The 18,197-nt window shown below is 38.6% G+C and overlaps 3 protein-coding genes and 1 long non-coding RNA gene across 4 annotated transcripts; all 4 read left to right on the forward strand.

Annotated features, from left to right (window-relative positions):
• Positions 1–263: 263 nt before the first annotated feature.
• LOC145443123 (retinol dehydrogenase 12-like) lies at positions 264–4,075 on the forward strand. Its single transcript, XM_080321118.1, has one exon. It carries the CDS (start codon positions 1,591–1,593, stop codon positions 2,704–2,706), a length of 1,116 nt encoding a protein of 371 aa, XP_080177244.1. The 5' UTR covers positions 264–1,590; the 3' UTR covers positions 2,707–4,075.
• Positions 4,068–6,728, forward strand: LOC145443124 (retinol dehydrogenase 12-like). The gene has a single exon (XM_080321119.1). It carries the CDS (start codon positions 4,068–4,070, stop codon positions 5,070–5,072), a length of 1,005 nt encoding a protein of 334 aa, XP_080177245.1. The 3' UTR covers positions 5,073–6,728.
• A 4,082-nt stretch (positions 6,729–10,810) lies between these two features.
• LOC145442318 (uncharacterized) lies at positions 10,811–12,248 on the forward strand. Its single transcript, XR_013916021.1, has 2 exons — positions 10,811–10,974; positions 11,210–12,248. It is a non-coding gene; the product is annotated as an uncharacterized LOC145442318 (long non-coding RNA).
• Positions 12,249–13,170: 922 nt separating this feature from the next.
• LOC145443650 (retinol dehydrogenase 11-like) lies at positions 13,171–14,291 on the forward strand. The gene has a single exon (XM_080321587.1). The coding sequence runs from the start codon at positions 13,250–13,252 to the stop codon at positions 14,252–14,254; it is 1,005 nt and encodes a 334-aa protein (XP_080177713.1). The 5' UTR covers positions 13,171–13,249; the 3' UTR covers positions 14,255–14,291.
• Positions 14,292–18,197: the final 3,906 nt, after the last annotated feature.

Below are 18,197 nucleotides of genomic sequence, written 5' to 3' on the forward strand. Positions count from 1 at the left end.
ACTGTGCATGTGCAGTGTGCACTGTGCAGCCTCATTTTGCCGCATCCTTGGAGCCTGCCGCCCCTGGCGCAGAGCCATAACCGCCAAGTGGCTGCGACGCCTACGCCACTGAGTAGGTATATATAAGTCAGAAAATGTCATCATGAGACGAATTAGAAGCACTGCAAGTAGAGGAAAGCTATTCGGGTACTTCGAAAAAGTAGAAGTATTTCGTTACTGACCATCTCTACTCATTAAGATATATGATGATCTAAAGATATATATATCATTGGATGTACACACATGTTAGAAATTTCGGTAGATTTTTCCGTTTCTACGTAGACATCGTTTACGAAATTTTCGTCGAAGCCGTCAATATAGTAATACCCGTGGGTACGTAGGATCCTTGCAGGAAGTTTGCAGCATTCGTATGTGCTGTGCATCAGATGTGAGCGGTTCTGCAATCAACCGGCAGCCAAGAATCTTTGTATTTTGGGTAAGCATTAAGCATGTGCGGGTCTTCCAAATTGACGTGGATACTAATTTTAGCAGTATGCACAGGAGTCTGGTTGGAATTTGTGAAAAAAGGGAAACTATGTAGTATCAATTCAGACCTGAGTGGCAAAACTGTCATAGTCACCCAGAGTGGAATTGGTGGCAACCTCACGCGCAACTTTCCGTTCAATTCCTTAATTATTCTATGTAAGAAACCCTTCTGTCACGCGCAACTCATTGCCGAAAACAACCATCTGTTTCCAATCTGGAAGTCATTCACTGGTGCTAATGTCGGAATTAGATACGAAACAGCTTTGACGCTGTCAAAACGAAATGCCAAAGTAGTTTTAGCCTGTAGAAATTTGAAGAAGGCAATGGATGCTGTTGATCGCATCAAGGCTTCAATAAAAATCCGGCAGTTGACTATCTCATAGTTGATTTCTATGAAATGGCTGAAACCAAATCAGCGGTAAAGGATTTTATGAGCAAAAAGGACGGACTAGATATTCTGATCAATATCGCTGGAATTATAAGTGGTGGTAAAACTGAGGATGGGTTAGATACCATGATTATTGTGAATCGTATTGGTTATTTTATGTACACAAATTTACTGATGCAGCTAATGCGCAAAACCTGTCAGGATAATTAATGTCTGACCGGAAGCTTACAAAAGATTGCCACTATTGACTTTGACAATTTTAACCCTGATAATCCGCATGAATCCAGCCTACGATCATTGATGTTCCATTATGGTAACACGAGACTCATGAATGTGTAGCCTATTTTACGTGTGAACGTGATGTTTGGTTAAAAGACTAGTTTGAAGGTCAGGAACAAGCGATAACTACTTACGCTGCCAAGCCTGGTATTATCAACAGTAATATTGGAAATCATCTCACTAAAATAGGGTTGCTTGCTCAGCCTATTGCGCTTACCATATTCATAGCATGGTTATTTCATGACGGTACCTCATTCTGTGATGACTTGCATTTAGGAGACACTTTTTTGCTCCTGTTCCAAGGTTTGCTTCCTTGCCGGTTCGGCGGTTACATTTGCTAATATTCAGATCTCATCTCTCATACTTCAAAAATTCAACTTGACTTGACTCGAGTCAGAATGTGTAATGACTCGATATGCCTTGTGTGTAGTAATTTGTTATTTAGCAATCTTTTACTTTTAAACCTATTTCAATTGCATTTAGCGGTGATATTCGAATTTGTAGTAACAATGTGCGGGTTTTCGAGATCGACTTGGATACTAATCTTAGCAGTATGTACTGGCCTGTGGTGGGAATTTGTGAAAAAAGGGAAACTATGTAATAGCAAGTCCGACCTCACTGGCAAAACAGTTATTGTCACTGGTGCTAATGTTGGGATTGGATACGAAACAGCTTTGGCGCTGTCAAAACAAAATGGAAAAGTAATTATAGCCTGTAGAAATTTGGAAAAAGCAAAGAATGCCGTTGATCGCATTAAGGCTTCAAGTGGAAATGCGGAAGTCGACTATCTTATCGTTGATTTCGCCAAAATGTCTGATATCAAGCGTGCCGTTAAGGAATTCATCAGCAAAGAAGATCGTTTGGATATTCTGATCAATAACGCTGCAATGTTCGGTGGTGGTAAAACTGAAGATGGATTGGACACGATGTTTGGGGTTAATCACATTGGTTATTTCATGTTTACAAATTTGCTGATGCCTGTACTGCGAAAAACTTCTAAAAAAAAACCTGTCAGGATAATTAATGTGTCATCAGAGGCATACAAGGTCGGGACCATTGACTTCGACAATTTAAACCCTAATCTGCCACGTGATTCTGGATTCGCATCATTGATGGCCCAGTATGGTAACACAAAACTCATGAATGTGTATTTTACAATTGAGCTTGACGCTCGGCTAAAAGACGAGTTTAAAGGTCAGGAGCAAGCGATAACTACTTACTCTCTCCACCCTGGTAGTATTCAGAGTGATATTGGGAGTACTGTTGCTACCGAAAGAGGTTTCCTTTCTCAAGCAGCAAGGGATTTTTTCATGCTTTTGATTGCCAGACCTACTGTGTATGGGGCGCAGACTTCCCTTTGCTGCGCTATGAAAGAAGGCATTGAAATCCATAGTGGCCGATATTTCGCTGACTTGGAACCAGCAGAGCTGTACGGCAATGCTATGAATCAAGAAATCGGAAAGAAACTTTGGACTGAATCTGAGAAGTTGACTGGTGTACAATGGGGAAGTTGAGTTATTTGATGAGTGATGTTTAGATGAAACTCTGTGCTTCATTGTTTGTAGATTCGCAAGTATTATCTTCGAATCCGTCACTAAATATTATTATTGGATTCAACTAATTGTCAGACTAGGCGGACTCTGAAGTATACATGATGGTGTCGACTTTCTAACTGTGTTACAATTGCTAACTTGTCTTTAGTCTGCAATAGCCTTATAATTTTTTAATTGTTTACACTGTATCCTCCCAATTCATTGTAAATGTAGTTGATTTTCGTTTCAAATTTACAGTTAGAAGTGATGTATCCAACCTATTCTACCTTTATAAAAAATTAATTGTGTAGCAACTGTTTATGCCTTACTGTTAACTTTCTTTTCTGAAATAATCAAGCTATGCTAATTTCCTACCTCTTATTGTGTTTCTAACCTTTAGCGTAACTTAATGGATTCGTCCTTAACGTTGATGAAAATCAATTTCGATTTTTCTCATCTACGACTTTAAATAGTATGGGATGCAAGTTAAAAAATTTTTTTTTTGAAATGTTATCATATATGCAGAGGTGGTCACTAAAGTCCTTCTAATTTTTTGAAGTACTCAAGTAGGTTTTCTCGACTTCTATCACTATGGTACTTGAACAATTTTTAAAACTGACTACATTTAAGAAAGTAGTTGAATTGTCACATGTGAAATTGCGGTCATGACAAGTGGGCGATGCAGACCCTGTGCGTCGCAATTCTTTCAATCTTTCAATTTTGAAAATTGTCACAGTCGCTTGATTAACAACTTCAAACTGTTTGAATACTTTTAGACATCTGCATCACTTCCACTGGAGTGCCAACAACGATTGCTTTTCCACCTCCGCATGTCTTAACCTACATGGTTACCGCTTATAAAATTTTGAGACTTATGACTAGACTATGAATTACTAATGTATTATGTGTGTGATATTCTTATGCAGCTCCCTTTGATCCTTTGACATTGGATCAGCTGGAAAAGCACTCATTGTTATATGAGTGTATGATGTTCCACTGTATTTCATATCTTTCACTCAGATTGGATTGAAAATTGAATGCAATTGATATTATATTCATGAGAATTCGTGTTACTTTTGAGCTGACGTAATACTTGACAACATTGTCAGAAAACGTCATGAATTTGTCATTTGCTAAAGTCTCCTCGTAACGTTATTGGTTTCAATCAATGCACTCCCCTTCTACTTACGATTAACTCGATGGTTATGGCCTAAATGTCAAAACTAGTGTATTTTTTGTCAATCTAGTGTAATTTAGTTAGCAGATCCAGTATTTTTACACGAACCTTCGAGTGGAAACACTGTTACGTAACGACGGTCTGAGGGATATTTGGATTTTTGAATATGTGCAGGTTTTCGAGATCGACTTGGGTTCTAATTTTCGCGGTGTGTGTTGCTTTGTGGTTGGAATTTGTGAAGAAGGGGAAGCTATGTCACAGCAAGGCTGACCTCACCGGCAAAACTGTCATTGTCACCGGTGCCAATGCTGGAATTGGATACGAAACAGCTTTGGCGCTCTCAAAACAAAATGCTAGAGTCTTTTTAGCGTGCAGAAATTTGAAGAAGGCAAAGGAAGCCGTTGATCGCATCAAGACTTCAACTGAGAATGCGGTGGTCGACTATCTTATCGTTGATTTTGCCGAAATGGACGATATCAAAGGTGCCGTTAAGGAATTTACGAAAAAAGAGGATCGCTTGGATATACTGATCAATAATGCTGTAATTTTTAGCGGAGGTAAAACTAAAGATGGATTGGATATGATGTTTGGTGTGAATCATATTGGTCACTTCATGTTCACGAATCTGCTGATGCCCCTAATGCGAAAAACTTCTAAAAAAAGTCCTGTCAGGATAATTAACGTGTCGTCTGAAGGATACAAGTTTGGGACGATCGACTTTGACAATATAAACCCTGATCTCCCGCACGATTCTAGCGTTACATCATTGTTGGTGCAATACGGCAACACAAAACTCATGAACGTGTATTTCACCAGTGAACTTGATGCTCGGTTAAAAGACGAGTTTAATGGTCAGGAACAAGCGATAACAACTTATTCCCTCCACCCTGGTGGCATTAAAAGTAATTTTGGACTTGATCTCACAAATGAAAGAGGCAGAGTTCTTGAAGCTGTAAGAAACATCATCACTTTTCTGTTTCTGAAACCTACTATCTATGGTGCACAGACTTCTCTCTGCTGCGCTATGAAAGAAGGCATTGAAATTCATAGTGGCCGGTATTTCGCCAACTTGGAACCGGTAGAACTATCTGAAAATGCAAGGAATCGGGAGATTGGGAAGAAATTATGGACTGAATCTGAGAAATTGACTGGTCTAAACTGGGGGATTTGAGTAACTGTGATGACTCTAATTTAGATTGAACTTCGCACCTAGTTACTCTGTTGATTGATCATATCACATTCAAATCCACGAGTCAATATAATTTATTAATAATAATTATGCTAGTGAGATATCATGAATAGTATGAATGGTGTTGTCAACTTTCTAGGTTACTTTGTGGTTACTTTTGTCTTCAATAATATTGTAATTGCTCATTGCTCATCACTGTAATTGTACCCTATTCCTCATATATTTATCATGGTCTAAATACAAACTTGGCAGTTTCAAATTTACTTTTCAAAGTGACCCTTTTCCAATGGTTCTACCTATATAATAGTATTTACTTGGTGCAATTTCTATTTACGAATCGTTCTACTTTGCTTCAATGATATTTTCAAGTTAACTGGACTAAATGTAAATGTGAATTATTGGATTTAAGTAATTGTCAGACTAGGGGACACCATGACGGATACATGGTTGTCAACTTTCTAGCTTCTCCTGTGATACAATTACTAACTCCTTTTCAGTCTGTAATAGCCTTATTCTAATTTTTTTATTGTTCACATTTTATCCAGCTCTTTCATTGTTGCTTTTGAAATTTCTTTAATAATTGCCTGTTAATTTGTTTTTGAGTTTCGAATTTACATTTTGAAGTGACTGTTCCAACTTATTTGCCCTTCATAGCAATTTGAACTTTTCATCGACTACGGGTAAAACTGATTAACTTAAGTCTCCCAATCTACTTGAGTACTTTTCATACCCTTCCTATTTTTACTTCTATTTCTATTTGGTTATCAGTACCAACGGTGACTATTTTGACCACCTCTGGATGTGTAAAATATTATTCGCCTACAAAACTTTGTCAAATCGAGAGATTATTATGAAATACCAATGCCTTATTACAACTCATTTTAAGCTACATTTTTACTACCAACTCATGCCGAGTAAATGTTGAAATGGATGGATTCGCCCAGCTTATATATATGGGTCCAAAAGATTACAACAAATTGTATGATTTTCATCGATTCATTCATTGATGCCTTTTTGCTCTCACATGAAGAAGTGTGGATTCTGTTCCATTCCATGTACGGTACCTATATATTCCCTGCAAGTATTGAATAAATATATGTCTATATAATATGAATTTTCTTCAATACAATTTGCATACTATTTTTGGCTCGTGTTCAAATAGCGATTACAAAGCAACATGAGTCATAAGAGCAAGTCATTGAAAAGTGCCAGTGTCAACAGAACAATTGTCACACATGGTCGAAACCTACTTGAAGTAGGCCTACTAAAAGGTATATGCCTTCGTTACTGACCACCTCTGCTGTAAACAATGGCATTGCAAATTTATACACTCTTATGCGCCCAGATTTGATCGAAGCTAACGCAGAGGTAGAAGCATTGCCAGAAATGTTTAGTCAATTGCAAGTAGAAGTAGCTATCAACCAAAGATTCTCAAACTGGTTTAAGTGTATTTTGAAATTCTGAAAATTACTCATGCATCTGATTTGAAGTTAAGTAGCCTAAATTGCAGCGTAGGATCTTAGACCAATGCCCCAAATGTGAGGTTTGATGTTGATGCGATTAGTTGCATAATAAGGACAGTCCACGCGCAAAATCCAGATCTGTACTTGAATTCAAAATTTTTGTCGATATTCCGTATATATTAGGGTGGAGTCAAAATGACTTTTTTTTTCAAATCAAAAAAAGGGCTTCCTCAATCCTGACAAATGACCTAAAACTTCAATAAAAAGTGACTTCAGGGTATTACCCCCATTTTCCAGCCGGCAACCCCCCGATTTCTGCGTGTGGGGGGTAAAATGGCCCATCTCGGCAACCGCTGGTCGTAGAGTCATGATATATAGCTCAAAATCTGCGGAAGCATCATGTTTCTATCTGTCTTAAGAAGAAAGTTTTCTCTATTGTGAGCACAAAATGAGTTATAGCCAAAAAACAATATATACCCAAATTTTTGTTGAAATTCAGCATTTATTCTGACGAATTGTGTCTGTCATCAGTTTTTTGAAACTAAAAGTAACACACTGACAATACCGAATATTGGGCCCATAATACAAATATATTCACAACACAGTCCTTTTAAAATCGGTTCAAAACATCATAATGAAACACTCACATTTAACGACTTGTGTCAATTTTTTTCATCAGTTCACGAGACTTAATTTTTTGGCAATTGAGAGGCCATCTCGTCTTTCAAATCCCGAAACTTGTGCTGATGCTTGTGTTATGAGCTTTACATGTCGTTCCACTGTTTGATTGTGGCATGGATGAAATAAAATCAGAGGCTTCTCGCGGCATTCTTCCAACTCTGCATCAGTTAAGTGCTCAATCGCTGGAGGAAGTTGTTGATAAGGTTCAATATCAACTAACTCGTGGTATGCCTTTGCTTCCAAGTTCAACTTTGGGACACAGAATAAACGAATAGGACCCCAGTTCAATTGGTTGGAACTGCTATCGACTTTCAATGTCCACAAGTGAATTTTATTCAGCGGCATGTTTTCCAAACGCAAGCACCTTGGTCACACCCATATTTCGTATGTCTTCATTATCATCTACCAGCATTGCAATCATAATATTTTCAGGGTATGCGAAATAACCGTTTCTTATCACCACATTCAAAGCAATTTTCCGAACGTTTCGGTCGGAGAAATTTAAAACCTGTTGAATCAAGTTGACGAAGTTTCTGGATCCATGTGTTATATGTTTGTTTCGCTTGATCTCAAACCAAGTCGGAAAATATACTTCCAAGGCAAAAACGAACCAGAATCCCCAGGTTCAAAGGCGGTTCATCAACTGTTACATAATACCGTAAAACTCTGCACTGCATCCTAAAGTTAGCCATCTTGAATGCACAACTGGTCCAACCTCCAAATAAGCCAGATCATCATCAGCATTTCCTTGAATAATTGCCCAGCACATTTATAAGCATATAACCGGTCCTTACTTAAGTCATTCACAATTTCCGATGGGAGCTTTGGAAAGGCCATAAGTGGTGGCGAGAGCTTTTTGAATTGAGTAACTGGCCAACAAGATACACTTCCACGTAGTTTTTTTTTCAATTGGGTGTGATGACCAAGGTGCTGGCGATTCGAAAAAATGCCGCTGAACAAAATTCACTTATGGCCATTGAGAGTCATAGCAGTTCCAACCAATTGAACTGCGGTCCTATTCGTTTATTCTGTTTCCCAAAGTTGAACTGGGAAGCAAAGGCATACCACAGGTTGGTTGATATTGAACCTTATCAATAACTTCCTCTAGCGATTGAGCACTTAACTGATGCAGAGTTGGAAGAATGCCGCGAGAAGCCTCTGATTTTGTTTCATCCATAGATGCCACAATCAAACAGTGGTACGACATGTAAAGCTCGTAACAGAAGCATCAGCACAAGTTTCGGGATTTCAAAGACGATATGGCCTCATTCGCCAAAAAATTAAGTCTCGTAAACTGATGAAAAAACTTGACACAAGAATGCATTTTCAATAAGTTGTTAAATGTGAGTGTTTCATTATGTTTTGAACCGATTTTAAAATGACTGTATTGTGAATATATTTGTATTATGGGCCCAATATTCGGTATTGTCAGTGTGTTACTTTTCTTTTCAAAAAAACTGATGACAGATGACAATTCCTCAGAATAAATACTGAATTTCACCAAAAATGTGCGTAGATATTGTTTTTTGGCTATAACTCATTTTGTGTTCACAATAGAGAAAACTTTCTTCTTAAGACAGATAGAAACATGATGCTTCCGCAGATTTTGAGCTGTATATCATGACTCTACGACCAGCGGTTGCCGAGATGGGCCATTTTACCCCCCACGCGCAGAAATTGGGGGGTTGCCGGCTGGAAAATGGGGGCAATACCCTGAAGTCACTTTTTATTGAAGTTTTAGGTCATTTGTCAGGATTGAGGAAGCCCTTTTTTCAATTTGAAAAAAAAAGTCATTTTCACTCCACCCTAGTATATATTGATATGATGAAAACTTCAATTTGCTGCCTATTTTTACCCTATATTATTAGAAGTAATGCTGCCAACATCTTCTTAATGAGAATGATCAATTTTCAAGACATTTATAACTGTTTGAAGTAGGAAATAAACAGGTGGTCAGTAACGAAGTACTTCTACTTTTTCGAAGTACTCAAGTAGTTTCCCTCTACTTCTGCTATTTACTCGGGTAGATATATTTTTCGTTACTTCTACTTTGTAATATTTTGTGAACTACTTACTTACTTTTTGCTATTTTCAGTCTGTCAAGTAGAAGTAGTTTAATCCCCAAATAAGAAAGCCTAAGGAATTTCGGGGCAACATTTCATTTTCATAAAAGTCAAGTACCCGGAATTTGTGAAGTGGCAGATATGTTCTAACGAAAGTATCGCTATATAATTTATAATAATAAGGTATAGGTATATAATAATAAGGCTAGGTATATAATAATAATTTATAATATATAATAAAAAACAGGTTGCGCAGTTCCGCACACACCGCATTTGTTACCTATACCAAATATTTCATCACAGTAAGTATGGCCCCCATAACAGTTGGAACTATTGTTTCGCAATCTAGCAATAACCTATTATACCTAGCTGCTCATGACGTGTCCTGATCTGGAAAAGTGGACTTCGATTTTTTTAACGTTAGACCTGTTTTAGCAGACCACCGTTGAAACTTCATGGACAAAAGACATCCAATATATGTTCCGCTTTTTAGAAGTAGTATTTGTATTTTTCTTTTAATTACGTTGAGTTCTAATTATAGTTTCAGTTCTATTGTTTGAAAAACATACATGTTGAAGTATAAAAGCAAGTCTATTAATGCATTGTATTTTCCGAAAATAAAGCTATATACCAGTGCTTTTCAACCTGTGCGACGGTTCGCACTGGTGCGAATGAAAAAAATTGCAGTGCGAATGACGGAGGTGGTGCGAATGAAAAATCCGGATGAGTGTGAATGAAAATCGTGCATGATTGATAACTTTTCTGACGTGGTTTAATTCAGATGAACCTAATAGGAAATTCAAGGGCAGTGTAACTTTTGTGTTTGAGACGCAATTGTAAAAACTTGTTTAACTTACGACGCACCACTAATCGTAGCTCTCACAAAATTTTGATTTGAATAAAATAGTATTTACGGTGAGCACAACTATAATAAAGAAACAAAGAATCAGTCACCGTATGTAGATGTCAATAATAAAAAAAAACTGCGGATAGATGCAACGCGTGCCCGCAAAGTTGGGCAATCGTATTGTATTATTTATTTCGATCAATCCGAGTGCCGTAATGTCATTGTTACGGCTGCGGCGCTGCGACTGCTGCAAATTTCAAAGAAAAAGGAATATAAACAAAGCGGATTGCCTCGTCGTCAATGACGCGTAGTAATCGTAATCGATAACTCTGAAGCAGTAATCCCCCAATGTTATGTAATATATGCTTCTGTTGACTGTCCGTATAATCGTATAATCGTCAGACTCGAGTCACGATTTTCGGATGACTCGACTCGACTCGAATCATTTTCTCAAAATACGGAAATGACTCGACTCGACTCGAGTCAATCTGTGTATTGACTCGACTTGGACTCGAGTCATTGCGCATGACTCGGAGCAAGTCATTAGGCCCATTTACATGACGGTTTAAGTCAGCTTCGAAGCTGACTCGTCGATCCGACTCTCTCGCATTCGATGAAAAGAGAAAGGCAAACTGATTCAAGTCGACTCGAGCCTCAAGCTGTTGTGTAATGTGGTTTACGATCGGCTTGAGTATTCGGCCATCGGCGTCCGGCGATTTTCGTTCGACGGCGCTGGGTTTTGCCGCGCGGGCTCTTGGCATCGTAATTCGTGTTTTTCATCTGATGTTGAGAAATTGGGCAAACATGGCAAGGAAAAGTGGGGTTACTTTGTAAGTGCTCGCTTGTTTACGATGGAATTTATATGTAGTACACCAGTACCGGTAACTGGTGTACCGGTAACCGGTGTAGCAACCGTGCTCATTTACGGCAGTATTATTAGCGATTCCCTATGTGTTCTTTGTTATTTGGCTGCGACGCTTCGATCTGTAGTAGCCTAGTTGCTGTCATCAGCTACATAAAATGGCTAACAAGGTAAAACGTTGCATCTGAATTTCTACTTCTCAGACTACAGTTCGGAAGAGATGTGGATTGTACCGGTACTACAATTCGACTACGACATGCATAGTGAACTGATGGAAGAAGCGGCCTTGCAGTGTGCTATATCGATACGGGAATACATGAATGCATGAACGATTGCTGCATTTCCTACATACTGTTCCACTGGATAAACTGATGTGAGCGCGCGTGTGATGGGATGGAGCTGGTGTCTCTCCCGGGAGGATGATATGGAGATTTGTGACTCTCCTGGTGATGATGAAGCGCAGCGGTGTTAGGATTATTGCTTTGTTTTTAGTTCTAGGTTCTGGGTTATAGTGTTCTGCTGATATGATGCGGTCGTGCGGGTGTTCACACGATTTTCAGCTTGCCGTTTTGGTCTTGTATTCATGGTAGCCTATGTGTTTGTGAGGGTGCTGAAATTGTCACTTCTCAAAGTTTAATTGGTGGGTAGCAATTTAGTAATAGTGCTCTATATTGCTCTTTATGACAGTTTTTATAGACATTCTTGGTATTGTTGACTTCCTATTTGGTATATCATGCCGACAAGATGCTTCAATAAAATCTCTGCAGTAGTTGTTGTATCGTGACTCTTGAGTCACCGGCATACATGGGGTAGTCTGTTACAGAGGAGCGGCCGAACAACTAGAGGCCACATGGGGGTTGCAAGTGGGTCACTTGAGTGTTAATGACCTTATTTTAATCGCATCGACAAGTGATGCCTGAAATATCAAAACAGTCGTTACTCCCGCCTATACTCCACGGCCCATTTTCGTTGACGCCGAAAAAGCTAGCTGACAACTTATACTTGTTGTTTTCCTCTACAATCATGATATAAACAAGATTATTTTCCTCTACAAATATCGATGTTATGAGTATCTCATCATCCTCGTTAATTTCGAGGATAAGAAACGTTTCAGAGTACGACCAAACACACATTGTCGTTGTACCTTTGCCCACCAAACTTACTACGAATATATATTTGTAAGGGGTAAAGCGACACCGGGTCGTCCACGATACAGCTTCCTGAAGGATCATGTAAACAGGGCCCTTTAACGAGTCAGCTTGGAGATGAGGCGTGACGTCACCGGAGACGACTTGAACGCCAAGTCGAGTCGAACATGTAACCAGGCCTATTGACTCGAGATTCAGACGGCGAAGACCGACATTTTATTGTAATTTCGAAGCCAACACACTATTGGGATTTCGTTTGTTGGTACTGGTGCTTGGAAATGCGACCAAAAACTGCTAAAAGTGAGGGAAATTGATATATTATAAATGCGAACCATTCAATATCACCAAACAGAGTTAAAAAAGTGGGTTTAGGAAGACTTTAACTGGAAACTGAGCAGTCAACACAATGACTTGGACTCGGACTCGAGTCATAATACCATGACTCGGACTCGATCCTCTGTTCGCTGACTTGGACTCGGACTTGACTCGGTGGGAATTGAAAATGACTCGACTTGACTCGAGTCAAAAATATAAAAGTGATATTGACTTGTGACTCGGAGCCTTGGGACTTGGCTACAACCCTGCCAAAATAGAGTTGCTGGGCCCACTATTTGTAACCCGATTTTGATGCTGATTCTAAAATATCAGCGTATCCGACAAAAATCGAAAGAGAGCCTGTAAATATTTCACAACACAGCCGCATTTGACTATAGATTACTAACCTCCGTAGGTTGGTAATCTATAATTTGTCGGGGAGATTTTGCTCGGTGTAACTATGGAATGTGGCTATGGTGTAACTATTTCCCACAATCTCACACCGATAGAATGTGGATTTAAACGAGACAATGTGTATCTTTTCGCATTTTCGGGACATTACATTTGGTATGTAGAAGTTGGTTGTGTAATCCGTCTGGAACTGTCAACCCGATGACATAAATGTAAGAGGAATTCGGCTTCGTCCGCAGTGTTTTTCAGTCACGGCGTTTACGCGAACTACGTCGTCACGTTCGAGAAGCCGCATTCGGAGGGAGTCTACCTGTTTGCAGCAATTCATTCTTCGTTGCTTATGTAGGAATCATTGCAATCTTTGTCGATATGTGCGGGTTTTCGAAATCAACTTGGATTCTAATTTTCGCTGTATCTGTTGCTTTGTGGTTGGAATTTGTGAAGAAGGGGAAACTATGTCACAGTAAAGCTGACCTGACCGGCAAAACCGTCATTGTCACTGGTGCCAATGTTGGAATTGGTTACGAAACAGCTTTGGCGCTTGCAAATCAAAATGCTAGAGTGATTTTAGCCTGCAGAAATTTGAAGAAGGCAAAGGATGCCGTGGATCGCATCAAGACTTCAACTGAAAATACGGCAGTCGACTATCTTATCGTTGATTTCGCCGAAATGACCGATATCAAACGGGCCGTAAAGGAATTTATGAGCAAAGAAGATCGATTGGATATACTGATCAATAACGCTGCAATAATAAGCGGAGGCAAAACTACAGATGGACTCGATATGATGTTAGGGGTGAATCACATTGGTTATTTCATGTTTACAAATTTGCTGATGCCGCTGATGCGAAAAACTTCTAAAAAAAGCCCTGTCAGGATAATTAACGTGTCATCAGAAGCGTACAAGATGGGAACAATTGATTTCGACAATTTTAACCCTGACACTCCGCTTGATACTAGCACACCGTCATTGATGATCCATTATGGCGACACGAAACTCATGAACGTGTATTTCACCAGTGAGCTTGATGCTCGGTTAAAAGACGAGTTTGAAGGTCGGGAACAATTAATAACAACCTACTCTCTCCATCCTGGTACTATTACCAGTAATCTAGGTGGCGATCTTGCCGTTGAAAGAGGCATGCTCAATGAACTTATAAGGAACTTCTTTGTATTTCTGATTACCAAACCTACTATGTATGGCGCACAGACTTCTCTCTGTTGCGCTATGAAAGAAGGCATTGAAACTGATAGTGGCCAATATTTTGTCAATTTGGAACCAGCAGAACTGTACAAACACGCTACGAATCAGGAAATTGGGAAGAAACTTTGGGCTGAATCTGAGAAATTGACTGGTGTACACTGGAAAAGTTGAGTATTGCTGGTGACTGGAGTTAGATGAAACTTGGTGAGTGATTGATTGAAAAAATCACGTTCAACTCATTTAGTAAATATATGATGTTAATTTTGAAGCTTACAAATGTTGCTTTGAACTTTCTAGCTTATGTTGTGAAATTTTCTAATTGCTGATCACTGCATTCAAGCATTCTTCCTGTTGAAACTTATATATGATATATACAATATTAATCTGACACGATAGGTAAAAACTTATTACTCTGCAATAAACTTCATTTCGAGATGACCTTTCCAACATATTCTACCTATAATGTGATATTAACCAAAGTTCAACTTCTGTTTATGAAACATTCCACTTCATATCACGGATGTCATCGAGTTGAAAACCATCGTTCATTAACCTGACCAAACTCAAGGGGTGCTCATTTTGTAAACTCATACAGAAATTGTTGTCAAGACACTCTTTTTCTATGCCATCTTCTTATCTCAATTACCGTATCCCTGCAGGTTGTTTAAATTTGCATACCGTATCTCAATTATTTTGTGTTGAATGCACATTGATCGTAATTTTTGAAATGCCGCTGCCTCACTATTACGAAAAGTTCTGTCGTTGTTGGTCTATTGAAGGTTGTCCGTAACTGTCTCGCTAGATTTAAAACATGATGATGAATTATTGGTTATTGGTATATATATATTTGTCTTGCTGTGCTTGATTCAGCAGGATTAAATTACCTCTTTTAACAAAATTCTGCTGAAGTAGAAACCAAACTAATTTCATCAACCTAGCAAAACAGAGACTTCTTACGATTTTATGCTCCATGATGCAATAGTGTCAAGACATGGTAGATGCCCGAATGAAAAGTGTTGTAGTAATAAATTGATTTCTTCACTGATTTTTTTTGGAATTTATTTTGATTCTACTATAATTCTTCACAGAAAAAAGTATTTTGATTTTTCGCATCTGTAGTTTTCAATCAATTTTCGTTTGATTCATTCTGTTGATATCTATTGCTCTCTCATGATGAAATGTTTGGTTCGTTTCGATAATTGATATTTATCTAACTATCTATTATGTAATCAGTTTCTCTCAGCAGTAAATAACGGAATTGGCCTAAAATATGGATTCTCTTCACTACAATCTGCATATTCTTGATCTGGTTAAGATATGTCCGACGTTTAAAGGCCTTGCTGATCTAACCGGGAAGACTGTTATTGTTACTGGAGCAAATTCAGGCGTTGGGAAAGCTACAGCTTTGAGCCTCGCTAAATATAATACGATAGTTATAATGGCATTCAGGTATGTTTAGTAGTAATATAATAGTTATATTATATCAATTCTATTCAGATATTGCATCTATTGCAGCAATCCATTCTTCATTGCGTAGCGAGTGGGAAATATTGCTATTTTTGTTGAATATGTGTGGGTTTTCGAGATCGCTACAATGAATTGTTTTCGGTAATTTATTATGATTCTTTTATATTTCTTCACTGAAAATGTATTTTGATTTTTCGCATCTGTAGTTTTCAGCCAATTTTCGGTTGATTGATTCTGTTGACATCTATTGCTCCCTCGTGATGAAATGTTTTGATTCATTTCGACAATTGATATTCATCTAACCATTTACCATGTAATCAGTTTATATCAGCAATAAATAACAAACTTGGCCTAAAATATGGATTCTCTTCACTACAGTTTGCATACTCTTGATCTGGTTAAGACATGTTGAGATATGTCTGACCGGGGCCTACGATATTCACGGCCTTATCTGGTACATTGCGCTTGCAAGAGCTAACAGGCCGATGGTCGCCAAACTGAAATTCGCGTTTATGCGCGATTTTGCTTCTCGCTACCAGACGCCTCGCCTCAGATAAGGTGATTGTATTCGTATAACAGGCCAAATCATTACCTTACTGCGAGACGGCGTCGCAAATGCAGTTATCCACCGATCACAGAAGTAGGCTAAGTTGTGAGAAAACACTGACTTGCTCATAAAAACTCTTTTATTGCATGGTTAAATCAATGCAAGCATGTAAAGAAGAATTGGTACACATGTCATATATGAAACTACTTGCAAAAACAAACATGTACGACTGTACGTACAGTACATAAAAACATACAAGCTTCGACCACAAGTACTGCAAATGAAATGCATCACTTGAGTATGCAAGCTACGTCTTGCTTAACTGTTGTTTTTCAAAGTCCTTCGCAGCATCTTTTCTCACAGAAGCATTTACCAGCTTCTTATTCTTATCGTAACATATATTCACAATAATTTTGCTCGCCAATTTCAAAGCTTGATCTCGATGATCATAACACGCAAAGGCCCACCAAAATGATGCAAAACATATTCACCAGCTTCCCTCACTGCAATATGGGGGTGCAGAACCATCTAGGATTGAAAAACTGGAGAGGTTCTGAGGGAGCACACAGTCCCCCACGAGCGAGTAAGTTGAAATAGTGTGAACTTGCACCACCGGACTGATCGAAAATAACTTACAACATATCTGTCAAGCCAATTTACGAGGACCTTAATACCAATGTACCTAGAAACAACATACGACACCTCCTTACTGTCTGGAGATAGAACTGATCCGGTAATTTAAATCACCACATCATCCATGACTTCTTTGAAATGGTAAAAATGACTTGAACTTGAAATACTAATATCATGCTCCCAGTAATTTATGTCAGTATTTAGGCTGGAGCGGAACAGTATTATCTTTTCACAATTGGCAACTTATGTTAAACCACGAGAAACCTCCCCCCACTCAATTGCTTATACCGTGTGAACGATGCTTATACCGCGAGAACTTTCGTTCAATCAGGTCACTTTGGAATTTTCTTAGAACAACATATACCCCTCTGGAAACAAGTCTTCCATAATCTGTAACTATGACTGCAAGGTTTCAATCAGAGCTTCTGCGGTTTGCTTTGACAGGGAATAATTCTGGGGTTACATCCTGTCCATTTTATAAGCCAACTAGCGACATCGTAAAGAAAATTAATTTTGCTATCTTGTGGAACCACTGCTTGGTCAAGGGGTTCTTGAAAATCTGTGTCAGCAATTGACAATTATTCACCAAGCATTGGTAAGGCTCAAGAATGAAGCCATATCATCTTTGCGAGGCAAGTAACTTTAGCAAGTTGCAAAAGTCGACTTAGGGATTGGAGCCAGAGAAAAATTGGCATTTTGCTACTTATTGAGCAATAAGGTATATGTCAATTTTGGCGCTTCACGTAAATTCGAATCCAGCTGATCATCACATTCCCTGATTTTGTGAAGATTTTTCTGAAATATTCCTCTCTTTGGTGGTTTTCTGCAAGGACTCATACATAGTCGGGATCAATGAAGGCTGCTGCAGCTCCTGCTAGATCATACGGAAGGAACTGCTTTCGTATCCAAAAGCAAGTTCTTTTTGTAAGCCACAGTCTTTGATGTACTTTGATTTGAAGCAGGACGGAATTCTTTGTTGGCTTCCAATCACGTCTATTTACAAAAGATATCCATATTTTGTAGCTCCAAATCATCCAATAGAAATTGAAAGGACGTAAATTTTTGTTCAGTTGTCAAAATCCAGACTTACAATCATAACTGGAGTATTTATTGACCATTAACGATTATTTTACCTTGAGCCAAACCTGAATAACCAAGTATACAATCAGTCAAAATTCACTGTAACAAAGGTCACATGAAATACCAGTCACGAATGATTCAGCGATAGTGCTGTGCGTGCATGATACGCATCACAAAGAATTACTTAACCACTTCATACCAGTATGCTACCTCATGCTATAAGCCGGTCAAAAAGAAAGCCAAACAGCAACGCCACTATACAGTCAAAATATAGTCCATAGCATTACCTAATCACGGCATCATTCTATAACATTTCAAACGTGGCGACCAGCTCAAAAACTTCATCTCAAACGTGACGGGTCTGTTACAGAGTAGTTCAATCACATT

Source organism: Botryllus schlosseri, chromosome 7, assembly GCF_051294905.1.
Source record: "Botryllus schlosseri isolate E-star chromosome 7, Bs_hap1, whole genome shotgun sequence".
Lineage (NCBI taxonomy): Eukaryota > Metazoa > Chordata > Ascidiacea > Stolidobranchia > Styelidae > Botryllus > Botryllus schlosseri.